The sequence below is a fragment of the Ranitomeya imitator genome, chromosome 1 (genome assembly GCF_032444005.1).
Source record: "Ranitomeya imitator isolate aRanImi1 chromosome 1, aRanImi1.pri, whole genome shotgun sequence".
Lineage (NCBI taxonomy): Eukaryota > Metazoa > Chordata > Amphibia > Anura > Dendrobatidae > Ranitomeya > Ranitomeya imitator.
The window spans coordinates 404,802,229-404,817,822 of NC_091282.1; the positions used below are offsets into that span (position 1 = coordinate 404,802,229).

General features: G+C 39.6%; 1 protein-coding gene across 12 annotated transcripts in view; it reads right to left on the minus strand.

The window, feature by feature from the left end:
- Nucleotides 1-5,152: 5,152 nt before the first annotated feature.
- The window catches only part of NTRK2 (neurotrophic receptor tyrosine kinase 2), a 446,678-nt gene continuing 436,236 nt past the window's right edge, over nt 5,153-15,594 (minus strand). For all 12 annotated transcript variants that reach the window (XM_069762550.1, XM_069762571.1, XM_069762510.1 and 9 more), the window contains 2 exons: nt 14,865-15,023; nt 5,153-7,424 (listed from right to left, as the gene is read on the minus strand). In XM_069762550.1, the coding sequence (XP_069618651.1) occupies nt 7,239-7,424; nt 14,865-15,023 (345 nt within the window). In that variant the 3' untranslated portion in view covers nt 5,153-7,238. The remainder of the gene's footprint in view (nt 7,425-14,864; nt 15,024-15,594) is intronic.

Sequence of the window (15,594 nt, forward strand, 5' to 3'; positions counted from 1 at the left end):
GTGGGCCTTCACCATTTCATTTTCAAAATGCTAGGCAGCTGCTGAGAAGAACCAATGGCTGCTGTTTTTTTGGCACCAGGTTACAGGAGGCTGCACACAAATCTCCAAGGATGGCAAAACTTTTGCATTAGCCCATTTTCCTTTTGTAATTTTTAAAATGTAAAACTAACAATACATATATTTTATTTGCCTAAAATCCAAAGGAAATGTGTCATTTTTAACTTTAGGCCTTTTAGAGCACATTTAATCTCCAACTTGCTTAACCGTTCACAATAACAGTGATTTTGACCTGGAGTGCCCAAACTTTTACATATTTTCATGTCTGAATATTGCTTTACAATGCTAGGTGCACACTAGTTCCAAAAGTGCACATATATGTTGCACTAAATTCATTTACACACACATATACAGTATAACACTCCTTATAACACTCTAATAATTCTGTTATATGTTTTTTGTTGTTATTATCTTTCCTCTCATCCTCTTTTCTCTTTTCTCCTTTATTTATATTTATTATCATCAGTAATAATGTTATTGGCATTGATGTTTTTTGTGTTAATTTTTTTTCCTTTTATCTTTTACGTAGCCTATTGTTATATTTACACTCTTTTATCATAGTTTGTCTGTTCTTCTATTTATGGATTTATTGTTCTATTTGGCAGCCTTTCTCGTCTCTTCATTTTGTTCATCATCATTCTTTCAACCATTTTTCCTTCACCTTCTTTTCACCTTTCATCATCCAACAAGTGCCTCTGGCATACCTTCTTCACTACCTACAATTTCAAGCATACACTATATTTTGTTTGGCCCGTCTTAAAATCCAGCTATTGCGATCCATGAATTCAGACTAACCATGTGCGCATGCATGGCTTGTGTTCCGGGAGTTGCCCGCTGCTGGTGACTCTATGTTCCTGACGCGCAATAAAGGCATTTTTTATCACTTATATTATTGTCCATATATCTATTTTTTGGTTCAATCCATGTTCAAAGGTGTTTCCCAGTTTTCATAATTTGGAAGCAGCATAATGAAGGGGTATAGACCCCATTCACTGCATTATGTCACTCAATGGGCTGCTTAGTGTGCGTTTTATAAAATCACAGTTTCATTAACAGGAAATTATGACTAGAAGACTAGTAAGTCTGGTGCCAGGTAATTCGACCACACCCCTACCAATGATTGTCAGCTTTATGCCTATGCACAGTGTATACAGAAAGCGAGCAATTCAGCGTTCGGAGAACTGGTAGATCTGCAGCAGATAAAACAGTTTTAAATCAAAACTGCTACACCCAGTAAAGTAAGAGATATTGCACTGGAATCAGGGCCTCTGATGCTATATTATGCTGCTTTCGGGTTGGGTCGCAAAAACATGGTGACAGATTGCCTTGAACTGCTTTTCTCAGTCTCAAAGGACCTTAAAGAGGTTGCCAATACTTTAACTTTGATTACATATATTTAGGATTCTTATTCTCTCCTTGCTTATACTCTGTATTCATTTTGAGAGATTGGTACCGCTACTGTTGGCTGGGACCCAGCGTTGGCTCATGACTAACGTGATGTCATAGACCTAATGGAAAACAGAAGAATTAACTGGGTAGAAAGGCAAAATGAGCAATTGTCAGTACACAGCGCTATATAATATGATTGCTGCAATATATTAAAATGATAAAAACTTTCATGGGAGTGCTTCTTTAAAATTATGCTGACATTTCCTGCTGGAGGAGAGAAGAGGAAGTTATGTCTTCCCAAACTGAATTTTAGCTCTTCAAATGGTTAGCTGAGAGAATCAGATAATAATAGATATTGGCAAAATAAAAACATGAATATTTTGATGGAATTATTTTTTATTCATATGGGTTTTTTGTTTTATCCAGTTTAGAATGTTTTTGTGCAGCTCCATATATATTCACACCAGATTCATATATCATAGAATGTTAGAGTTGAAAGGGACCTCAAGGGTCATCGTGTCCAACCACCTGCTCGATTTACTAAACTATCTCAGACAGATGTCTGTCCAGCCTTTGTTTGAAGACTTCCATTGAAAGAGAACTCACCACCTCTGGGGGCAGCCTGTTCCAATCATTGATCATCCTGACTGTCAAAAAGTTTTTTCTAATATCTAATCTGAATCTTCTTCCTTTCAGATTCATTCCATTTCTTCTCGTGTTTCCATGTGCAAATGAGAATAAAGATGATCCCTCTACACTGTGACATCTCTTCAGATATATGTAGACAGCTTTTAAGTCTCCTCTTAGCCTTGTTTTTTGCAAGCTAAACATTCCCAGATCCTTTACCTGTTCCTGGTAAGCATACTTTGCAGTCCACTCACCATCCTGGTAGCTCTTCTCTGAACTAGCTCCAGTTTTTCACTCTCTTTTTTAAAATCTGGTGCCCAGAACTGGACACAGTAATCCAGATGAGGCCTGACCAAGGAGGAGTAGAGTGGGATAATTACTTCATGTGATCAAGACTCTATGTTTCTCTTAATACATCCTAGAATTGTGTTTGCCTTTTTGCTGCTGCATCGCACTGTTGATTCATGTGCAGCCTGTGATCTGTTAGTATAGGGTCTACAACCAGGCACAGCACCTATCTCTCATGTGTCCTTAGCACACGGACTCTGACTTACCCATACGCCTCCTGAGGAACCATATCATGGGGGGGAAACGCGTAGAGGCGAGACCTGAACACAGATAAGTGTATCTGGTCTTTTAATTGTTTGTTTTTGGTATTTCACTATTTTCATATTTACAATTGGGGCACTGTTTTAATGTTTATATACTAGTTGGATTGTGCCCTAGGTAATACTATATGTCTCTCTATCATCTGAGTTAGTGTTGTGGCTATAAGCATCTATTATCTATATATAACTTTACCTGGGGGAGGTCATTGTTAGACCGACTTCGTAGCTGTTAATATCTGTTAAAATACTCTGGTGTGCTTCAACAATTATACTGTCTTAGACTACTGTGTGCTTGTGTCATTTGGTGGTTGATTATTGTCTGACCGAGTAATAGGGGTAGTCTGGTAAGGCACACCAGTGTAGCCCCCTAGACACCTATTTATCTATAGTATCTCCATTTGATAGGGATTGTTTAAGGGTCAGTAGGGACAGCCGCCGAGGAGCGGGGGCGCCAATTTGCGTTCAAGAGGGTGCCAACCTCCGCTGGTAGGCAGGTACTACCGGGTAGGGTTTTTTGTGAGGGTGTAATAGCCATTCAGTAGGAGAGCTAGACATTTATACATCTGTAGGGCTCGGTACGGTCAGATTGGGCTTTCCTAACTTAGTGTTTGTTGGTGATTTACTGTCTGTTTTTTTTGGTGGTATATGTAATTTGGTGTGTCTGGGTGCTAGATATTAGTTATGCAATAGCATTAATAGCATTGGTATCCCCACACTATTATAGGGACTTGTAGGGCTTTTAGGGTTAGCCGTCGACGAGCGGGGGCGCCATATTGCGTTCAAGAGGGTGCCAACCTCCGCTGACAGGCAGGGAGTAATCAGGGACATATAGGGTTTTTTATCCCGCTCCCACCCGTTTGCCCTTTAATTAATAGGCCAGATTTTTATTTACCCATTCCCTGAATATAGGGATTTTGGGCATTGTGCTAGTTTTTAAACCCATTCTGTTTTTTGGTATTTGAAATAAAGTTATTGTTTATATTAGTTTTTGGAATTCTTCTTTTGATCTGTTAGTATACCCAAGTCTTTTTCACACGTGCTGTTGCTTAGTTCTATTCCTCCCATTAGATGGATCCAATTTTAGTTTTTCTTGCCCAGATGTAGAATCTTGCATTTCTCCCTGTTAAATACCATTCTATTAGTTGCTGCCCATTGTTCAAGCTTATATAGATCCTTCTGAATCCTTTCTCTGTCTTCTATAGTGTTAGCTATCCCTCCTAGCTTTGCGTCATCTGCAAATGTGATTAATTTAATTTCAGTTCCCTTATCTAGATCATTTATAAAAATGTTGAACAATGCTGGGGCCAGGACAGAGCCTTGTGGTACCCAACTTGAAACACTTTTCCAATTGGATGTGCAACCATTTATTACCACTCTTTGAGTACGATCACTGAGCCAGTTATGAATCCACATAACCATAGTCTTGTCAATCCCATACTTGGTCATTTTTTTTAATAAGGATAGTATGAGATACTTTATCAAATGCTTTGCTGAAGTCAAGATGTACTATATTTACCACATTTCCCTGATTCACCCAGTCAGTGATTCCATAATATAAGGAAATTAGATTAGCCTGGCATGACTTGTTTGCTACAAACCCATGCTGGCTCTAGTTAATTACTGTATTCTTATCCAAGTACTAATATACATGCTGTTTAATAATTTGTTCAAAGATCTTTCATGGTATAGAAGTAAGGCTCACTGGTCTGTAATTTCCTGGCTCCATCTTTTTTCCTTTGTTGAAGATAGTGACAACATTTGCCCTTTTCCAATCTTCTTGGACGTCTCATGTTTTCCAGGATTTTCAAAGATTCTCGCTAGTGATTCTGCAATTTCCTCTGCAAACTCTTTCAGTATCCCAGGATATCCAAGATGTATTGTTTCTCCTTGTGGAGATTGACATGCTAGGCAGGCCAAGATGAGAAGACTTAAAGCCGCAATGCTCCTCTGGGAAATATGCTAATTATGCAAATTGTCTCTTCAGAGAGAAAGAGAACTAGAACTCTAGTACCACCTATTGGAAGGTAGCAATCCTACAAGACATGTCGACCCTTTCATGAGCCTTGTCACATGACTTAGGATAATAGCCAAATCAGAATCTCAAGGCTCGTTAAAGGGTCAACATTGACTGGTAGGAATGCTACCTTCCAATAAGTGGCACTAGAGTTCTAGCTCTCTTCCTCTCTGAAGAGACAATATGCTTAATTAGCAGTATCCTAGGATATAATTCTTCTGGACCAGGAGATTTAAATTCATTTAAATTAGCTAAGTGTTCCCTCACCATCCAAATATATTACATCCAAAGCAATGCTTTAACCCACACCCATCACCCATGTATCACGTTATTGTTCATTGGTTAGTAATGAAAACCTAGAAACTTAATGAGTAATTCATTGCTTTGGATTATGCAAATCATCACGTCATGCTAATAAACAATCACCATATCTCATGAAAATTCAGGAAAACTGATGTTTAGCATTAAAAGGCAGAGATTTATTTTCAGAATCCCAATGTATGTATCCTGTACATCTCAGTGTCTCACTTTAGATTTACTGTAGGTGTAGACGAAAATGGAACTACAGAACTGTTTTATAGGTAAGTGCTAGAGAATGTAGAACATTCACGTCCGCGCCACAGTTTTTCTTTTTCATCACAAGCCGTACATATTGCCTATCCCATCTTAACTAAGCAAGTAGGCACACACTTTTGTTTTTTTACTGCAAACGAGTGTGAAAAAGTATACATAGTAAATCAAGAGTAGAAGTTCAAACAATGTACCAAAGCAATAGCACAAATCACATCTGTACAAGTATCATTGTTTCACTTTTATAATTAGCTTTAAAACCTTGATAGAGAGATGTGTTACAATCATTAGTAGACCCCAAGAGATGAGATTAATTTATTTACTAGCGCCTCCATTACAGAGGCTAATACTCATATACTTTTTTCTTAACTCTCAAATATATTTTACAATTACCAATTTTAAGTCAACATACGGCATTTATTTACATTTACCTATACAAATGGTAGATTCCATTACTGTGCTACTACATTCGTCAAAATCTAACACCCCAGAGGGGAATGCCTGGCGTTATGATAGGGCCTCACCTGTTCTCCCCAAAAGACAATTCTCTACACTGTGTTAAATGTGACTGTGATACAGGTTTTGATCCCTGTACTGTATGTGTTTTGGGGAACAACTTTCAATATCTTTGCATTGGACACATCATGCCGGTAACATATATAAGCATGCGCTGCCTCCAAGTTTAATAACATCACATACATTTGTAGAAAGGCTGCCACAGTTTTTTGTTTGTTTTTTTACAATGTAATATAGAGAAATATAAACTTCAATCCGGAGCCCACGGATGAAAACTATTAATAAAAAAAAGAAAAAATAAGATTAGCCACCAACCGTTGAATGTGCACCATCAACATCTTTTGGTTGTGACATTGCCTACTGACTCTGTTACCAGAACAGAATGCAAGCAGCAGCCCTCATCTGAGGCTATTATTCCTCAGCTATGACATACATGTGTTAAGCTTCCCATATATCACATCTGTCCATTTCCATACAAAACAACCCAAGCTTTTTCTGAGCTCTTGGCCTCCACTCATCGTGTGTATTCTTTGAGTTGTATACAACGGCTTTGTAAACTGGTCAATGACAGAGATTGTCTGTTGGATATTGTATCAGATAAATTCGGCATCACATTGTGATGATTTCAGTCTGTTAAAACGGGTGATTCAGCCTCTAACAATGGTTTACGGCACTTAGAAAAGAAAATGATGAAGACAGCTACGGTAGCTTGCTAGAAGCAAGTGACATGGTTTTTTCCTAGTATGGGGTATATGGTGATAAAGGACTAGCCACATACAAAGCGAGGTGGATGTATTCTCTTCAGAATAGTATGCATTGATTGTGTTTCTTCAGGTTCTGTTTAGGTAGATGGTTAAACGTCTTCCCATTGGCATGTCTTCTTACTACGACAAACTCGTTTCTGCAAAGCTTCATCCTGATGTCCACAAATTGTCTGTCATTAGTGCACATAGCCAGAAACGTAGAGGTGAGCAACAGTCAATAGAAAGTCTATAGGTATGTACAGCAGAAGTCACTAAGTTTGTGTCATACAATATTTCCCTTTTTTTCATCCACATCAAAGGCAGGAATACAAGAAGGCATTGTTAGATGTGGTGGACAGACATGCGAGCCTGCTGATTAACAGATACAGTTTTAAGGCCTTTGTCTATGTATGCTGAGTTACATAAAGGCATAAGCACGGAGTAGGAAAGACAGTGAGAGACAACCAAACATAGACGGAAGAGGAAAAGAAGCAAAAGAAGAGATAGGCTCAGGATAAAAAGATACAACTTATTAATGGCAAATATCAATACTGTGTATTGTACAGATGGAGAAGTTTGTGTTGCTTGCCCTTTGATAGCTTCTCAGCATCTTTGTTATATTAATACTGTCAGAGGTTATAACACATTTCATGGAGTTCAGCGGCTGTTCACCACATTCATTCATCAAGACCATACAGGTAACATTGTCAACGTCTAGCCAAGAATGTCAAGGTAAACGGGGGATGCCTTGGACAAGTTCTGAAGAAGGTTGTGGATTTCTTTGATGTTCAGCCTCATGTGAGGCTCCCTCTGCCAGCAGCCTAACATGAGATCATAGACTTCCTTCGGACAAGTGCGAGGTCGTTGCAAGACTCGACCTTGAGTTATACACTCAATCACCTACAAGAGAAATGGACAAAGATTTCAGATGACTGTTAGAATGATCTTGTAGTCTCTTGCGCAATAGCACAGATTTTTTTAATTAAATAATACATGCAAGTAATAATTTAATCTGCTGGATATAATTAGGTTATGATCCTATGGTCCAAATAATTGCAGTAACTTGAAAAAGTGTTCATGCCCAATAGAATTTTTCACATTTTTTCACATTACACCCACAACATAAATATATTTGTTGGGATTTTTCTTTGATACAACAACACAAAGTAGCAAGTATTTGCAAAGTGTTAAAGAAATGATACATGGTTTTATAATTATTTAAAAAATATAAATCTGAAAATTATGATGAAAAATATTTAGAATTGAGAGTCCTCAGTGGTTGATACCTTTTAATGGCTAACTGAAAAGATGGTAACAAATTGCAAGCTTTTGAGACTACACAGGTCTCTTCATCAGGCAAAGACTAAAAGAAATTCTGAAGAATCACATATTTATGCACAACATAGCACAGAAAAAAAAGGAAAAACCATGGATAAGACAGGTGACATGAAGCAGAATTACCATGAGTGATAAACAGTTATGTCCATAAATATTGGGCCAGTTCTTAGATAAGGATTATTTTATTGTCCTCTGATTAGGGTCTCTGTTGTGATGACCCTTCATAGTCTGAGGGGCAAGTTCCTTTGTTGATGTAAAAAGACATAAATTGTGCGACACATTCATTCCTGCATTAAGACTGTCAAAGGTCGTCATCAGTTTATATTCCCAGACTCTTCTGTCTCTCTGAGATTTTAAGCTACCTTTTAACACAAGTAATTTCATGTCCATAATGGTATGATTTGGGAGACAAAAATGTATTGCCACAGGTAGATCCATTCTTTTTTCTCTTATTGTGTGGCGGTGAGAATTCATTCTTGTTCTAAGCTTTTGCCCTGTCTTCCCCACATACAGACCCCCAGTTGGACAGTTAGTACAAATAATTAGGTACACCACATTAGAAGTGACGCAGCTGAAAGTACCTGGTATCTTGTCGTCCTGATGTGAATTGGAGAACTTTATCTTGTCCGTGGTCATTATAAATGGACAGGTTTTACATTTTTTCTGATTGCAAGGAAAGGTACCTGAAGCTGTTGGAGAGGACAGGGAGCTCTTGACAATGATGCTTCTTAGATTTGGCTGTGGTGAAACTTGTAAAATTCATCCTCACCCACAATTACTTTGAATTTGACAAGAAGATCTATCTACAGGAGACTGGCACAGCAATGGGAAGTAAAATGGCCCCACAGTATGCAAATCTTTTGATGGCCAAGCTTGAAAGCGACTTTTTGTCCTCATGTCCCATCAGGCCTCTGGCATACTACCGCTACATTGATGACATTTTAATCATCTGGACAGAGTCTGAGCCACAGCTAAAGACGTTCCATGAACAGTTTAATCAATTTCATCCCACCATCAACTTGACACTCAACTACTCCTGTACTGAAATTAACTTTTTGGACACCATCATTAAGCTGCAGAAGAATAAAATAGAGACATCCCTGTATCAGAAGCCAAATCGACCGTCCAACATACCTTAAATGGGACAGTTTCCATCCAAAACACATAAAAAACTCCATTGTCTACAGCCAAGCCATCAGATACAATTGTATATGTTCCAACCCAATGGATAAGGATGAACACCTTGGTTGCCTCAGAAAGACCTTTTTGAATCAGGGCTACCATCCAAGAACAATTGAAAACCAGATTACAAGAGCCACCAGAATATCAAGGAATCACCTGCTACATTACAAAGCTAAAGAAGAAAATAACCGGGTACCTCTTGTAGTTACCTACAATCCAAATCTGGAGGTGCTAAGGGGAGCTGCACGGAAATTACAACCTTTACTACAAAAAGATGCCCGCTTACAATCCATTTTTCCAGACCCCCCGACTACTGTGTTTTAGGCAGCCCCCAAATCTAAGAAGCATCATTATCAAGAGCTCCTTGTCCTCTCCAACAGCTGCAGGTACCTTTCCTTGCAATCAGAAAAAATGTAAAACCTGTCCATTTATAATGACCACGGACAAGATAAAGATCCCCAATTCACATCAGGACAACAAGATACCAGGTACTTTCAGCTGCGTCACTTCTAATGTGGTGTACCTAATTATTTGTACTAAATGTTCAAGTGGGGGTCTGCATGTGGGGGAGACAGGGCAAAAGCTTAGAACAAGAATAAATTCTCACCGCCACACAATAAGAGAAAAAAGAATGGATCTACCTGTGGCTATACATTTTTGTCTCCCAAATCATAACATTATGGACATGAAATTACTTGTGTTAAAAGGTAGCTTCAAATCTCAGAGAGACAGAAGAGTCTGGGAATATAAACTGATGACGACCTTTGACAGTCTTAATGCAGGAATGAATGTGTTGCACGGATTTATGTCTTTTTACATCAACTAAGGAACTTGCCCCTCAGACTATGAGGGGTCATCACAACAGAGACCCTAATCAGAGGACAATAAAACAATCCTTATCTAAGAACTGGCCCAATATTTATGGATATAACTGTTTATCACTCATGGTAATTCTGCTTCATGTCGCCTGTCTTATCCATGGTTTTTCCTTTTTTTTTTTTTTCCTGTGCTATGTTGTGATTCAGTTAGCCATTAAAAGGTATCAACCACTGAGGACTCTCAATTCTAAATATTTTTATATCTACTGGCTAACACGGTACCAAGAAATATATCTTTGCTGTATCAAAATTATGACGAACATTTGTATTCAGTTCTCTGTAGTCTGATACCCATACATAAAATCCTGAGTAACCAATTGCCTCCAGAAGTCCCATAATTAGAAAGTTGAGTTCACCTGTGTGTTCAGTATAACTACAGCTGATCTGCGAAGGCCTCAAAAGTTTGTATAAGAACATTAGGGATCAAGCAGCCCCATGAAAATCAAGGAACACACCAGACAAGTCAGGGATAAAGTTGTGGAGAAGAGTAAAGCAGGGGGTTAGGTTATGATGCACTATCAGTACAATGTGGAGTATCTGTTTTTTGAAGTAGATATGGTATGAAAGATAGTGCAGAAGCATGAACTTTTATTTTACAAGGGTATGTTCAAACGGATTAAATTGTAGCAGTTTTCAAAAAACCCTAAAAAAATCTACATTTGTTTAGAACTGCAGATTTTCACCCTCGCTGCTAAATTATGCAGTAAATTCTTCATTAAAGTTCATGCAAGTAAAACGAATTTAAAAAAAAAAAGTTCATGCAAGTATGTTGCAGATTTGCTCCCCCGTGTACACAAATCCTTTAGAATGGCACTTTTGCTAAATTCAGTTTAAACAACTATTTTACTAATGGGAAAATTCCAAAATTATACTATTTATAGATTTTGATTTTGCACAGTGCCAGGAAGTAGATGCATAACATTTGGCACTTCCTACTTTTCAAGCTTTTCTCTACTACTTAACCCTGAGATGACATGACTATAACAATGCATGCACATTTGAATACTTTTTTAACATCAAATCTTCATCTATAAGCAAGAGCTGTTACAAGATAACTTTTTATAAAAAATTACATATATGCACATGCCCAAAATAATATTATTTTAAGTAACATGTTTCCCTGAAAATAAGCATATTTTCAGGGGATGTATTATTTTTTCCATGTACTACAATCCACATTTATCCTTGAACAAAAAAAATCAACATTTATTCAAATATACACATTGCACACACAGTCCACACGTATATACGTATATACATACATTGCACATTTACTATATAATTGTCTAAGGGTCACTTCCGTCTGTCCTTCTGTCTATTTGTCTGTCACGGATATTCATTGGTCGCGGCCTCTGTTTGTCATGGAATCCAAGTCTCTGATTGGTCGTGGCAAAACGCCCATGATCATTGCCACGACCAATCAGTGACAGCCACAGTCCGGCGGCAATATGGCCGCTCTTTCCTCCCCACAGTCATTGCCCGCTCCATACTCCCCTCCAGTCATCCAGTCAGCCCTCACACAGGGTTAATGCCAGCGTTACTGGAGCGCGGTGTAACACACTCCGGTTACGCAGCTATTAACCCTGTGTGACCAACTTTTTACTGTTTTTGCTGCGTATGCAGCATCAATAGTAAAAAGATCTAATGTTGCAAATAATAATAATAAAAAAACGTTATTCCCACCCTCCAACGTTGCACCCTGTCCTCGGCAGTGCAAGCGGCAGGTTCCGGTGCTAAGGATGCTATGCGAGAATGACCTTCCATGACGTCAAAGTCATGTGACCGCGACGTCATCACAGGTCCCGTGCTCATACCAACCCTGGGACCGGAAGCTGCCACGTGCACCGCACACAGGCGACAGGACTACAAGGGGCCCTCGGAAGGTAAGTATATGTTTATTTTTTATTTTTTAACCTGTTACATATGTGGCTGGGCAATATACTACGTAGCTGGGCAATATACTACATGACTGGCCAATATACTATGTGACTGGGCAATATACTACGTGGCTCTGGGCTGTATACTACGTCGCTGTGCAATATACTATGTGGCTGGGCAATATACTACATCACTGGGCAATATACTACGTAACTGGGCAATACACTATGTGACTGGGCAATATACTACGTGACTGGGCAATATACTACGTGGCTGGGCAATATACTACGTCACTGGGCAATATACTACGTGGCTGGGCAATATACTACATGGCTGGGCAATATACTACATGGCTGGGCAAAATGCTACGTGGCTGGGCAATATACTACATAGCTGGGCAATATACTACGTGACTGGCCAATATACTACGTGACTGGGCAATATACTACGTAGCTCTGGGCTGTATACTACGTCGCTGTGCAATATACTATGTAACTGGGCAATATACTACGTGACTGGGCATTATACTATGTGACTGAGCAATATACTACATGACTGGGCAATATACTACGTAGCTGGGCAATATACTATGTAGCTGGGCAATATACTACGTAGCTGGGCAATATACTACGTGGCTGGGCAATATACTACGTGGCTGGGCAATATACTACGTCACTGGGCAATATACTATGTGGCTGGGCAATATACTACATGGCTGGGCAATATACTACATGGCTGGGCAAAATACTACGTGGCTGGGCAATATACTACATAGCTGGGCAATATACTACGTGACTGGCCAATATACTACGTGACTGGAAAATATACTACGTAGCTCTGGGCTGTATACTACGTCGCTGTGCAATATACTATGTAACTGGGCAATATACTACGTGACTGGGCATTATACTACGTGACTGGGCAATATACTACATGACTGGGCAATATACTACGTAGCTGGGCAATATACTACGTAGCTGGGCAATATACTACGTAGCTGGGCAACATACTACGTGGCTGGGCAATATACTACGTGGTTGGGCAATATACTACGTGGGTGGGCAATATACTACGTGGCTGGGCAATATACTACGTGCCTGGGCAATATACTACGTGCCTGGGCAATATACTACGTGGCTGGGCAATATACTACGTGGGCTGTGCAATATTCTACGTGGACATGCACATTCTAGATTACCCGATGTGTTAGAATCGGGCCACCATCTAGTACATATACATAAAAGCCTGTCTCTTCTTCAGTTATTCTAGACTCCAGCATTTAAAGGACCTTTGGTGACATCATAGTCACGTGACTGTGAGGTCACTAAACATCCTTAAGTAGTCTTAACCTCAGAATGGAAACGCTAGGAACTCCTAAAAGATTTGGGTACCTTGGGCAATTGTCCACACCCTAACATTGGTCTGACTGTAACTAGGGCTTATTTTTAGAGTAAGGCTCCAAAATCAAGTAAAATCATGCAAGGGCTTTTTTTCGTAGTACTTCCATTTTCGGGGAATATAGTAGATTTTTAGAGTAGATTTAGAGTAGATTATAGTAGATTTTTAGCAAGTAGTGAGTAGCCAGTTCTAAGGCAAACCCTATGTATATGGGAAAATTAACATTATAGAAGGGGTTATTCCAAAATCCCCTTTATGACTCAGAGCAGTGAGTCATAAGTGAGTACAGCATATTGTGGGCTGCTACACCGGTCTGCTGGCTCATGCTGCCTGTCATCTGTAGGCTGACACCAGGGATTAGGCCCCCTCCCCACCCGATCATATAGGGCTTGTGTAGTGTGACTCCCCAATATATATATATAATATATTTTATGACCCTTGTAGCAGCAGGTGGCGCAGATGGAGCCGCTCAGCTGGAGTGCTCAGCAGTGTGGCATGTAGGCATATGGGAAAACTTGGTATAACTCATGTTCATATTAGTGTGAATTCTTTTCAACTTCCTGCTCATTTGGGGGCTTATCCATCAAGAAGAGGGTGGAACTAGGCAGTGATTAAAGGGTATCTGTCGCCAGATCTTTACTACCCGAGCTGAGAGCAGCATGATGTGGGGGCAGAGACCCTGATTCCAGTTGCTACTTACTGGACATTTTCACAGTCCGTTTTCTCTTCTCCAAATCTAGCAGTTCTCTGAATGCTGGTCCTTGTATTTCCCCACCCACACCACTGGCAGTTTTCTGTCCCATGTGCAGGGCTGCCAGTCTGTGTGTGGTTGGGGGTGGGTGGGGGGGCATGAATTTGGAGCAGGTCCTCTAAACTTCTAGTAATCTGAGCAAACGATGATTTTATCAAAGCTACACAATGGAGTCCAGTTAGTGTGACTTCACTGGAAACGGGGTCGTCTTCTCTACATTATGGTGCTATGAGATTGGGTGGGAAGGACCTTCCCTTTAATGACCATTACATGAGTATAGAGGAAAGTTTCAGTAACCAGGACCATCCCTGTCAGTGCTGAGCCAAGAAAGAGACTGCTGGCTGCAAATCAAATGCATGTTTCCTATAAATATGTAGGGTCTTGTGCCCACAGCAGTCAGGTCTAATATTTAATGATGTGTGGCTAATCTTGGCTACGTAGTGTTTCTGCGCAATTTAGTAGCACTGTGTAAGTACTATGAGCCCTCGCGGGCAGGGTCCTCCCTCCTTATGTACCTGTGTGCCTTGATTTTTGCTCATGTTTCATGTATTTGTCTATATTTGCCCCCTTTTCACATGTGAAGCGCCATGGAATAAATGGCGCTATAAAAATGCATAATAATAATAATAATAATAAAAGCAGAAACACATGTAAAAAGAGCAGATCTGTCAGTGTATTACAGGGTCACCCTTTTATTTCAATGGGCATTATGTCTTATTGTGTTTCACCTCTCACTGCCTAACCTCAGGAGTTTTTGAAGCAGGCTTGTCCTAGGCTGGTTATCATGATAAGCAACCTTTCTAATAGGCGTTAAAAAACCTCATGAGTCTAAAAAAGCTAAAACACAGCTAAAAATGTATTTCCCTTATATTAGCCACTTTTTTCATTTTCTGCAAACATACAATATATACAAACCTCATTATTTGATAGCTGATACCATGGTTGCTTGCCATAAGTGAAAATTTCCCATAGCACCACTCCTAGACTCCAAACGTCACTTTCTGTTGTGAATTTTCTGTACATGATACTCTCAGGAGGCATCCAACGGATAGGTAGCATGGTATGTCCTCCAACCTAGACACAAAAAAAGAATTTGTTACAGTAAGATTTCTAATATATTGTCAGAACTGTGCAAAAACATACTTAAAGAGAACTTTTCAAGCTCATGTGACCCAGCGGACAACGCCTCCCTCCTGGCACTTCTTGTTAGTAAAGCATTGGAAGGGGAAGTGGACAGCAGCATCGCAGGGTTGCAGCAGTCGGAAGAGTTAGGAAAGTTATGGTAGCAACTGAGGAGCGAGGACAAGTAAATATAATGTTGCAACAGTCCTGACTTTCTCTAAGGACATTTAATTTCAGTCAGAACTGGGGCCCAAACTTTTTTCTACCTATGGACGCTGCCTTTTCATGACTGGACAGCGTCATGGTGGGTTGAAAACACACGCCCAGAGCTGGTAGAAATGAAACCTCCAGTTGAATAATGAGAAGATTGACACATTGGGCGCCAGTATTTTCAGTGCCCTGTCTCCCCGCATGTGAAAGGAGAAAAAACATTTTCATCTACAGTCCTGCTACCGTATGCAAGTTATACAATTTTAAAGTCAAAGCTTGTGAAAGGTCCTCTTTATGAAGGAAAACTGGCTAA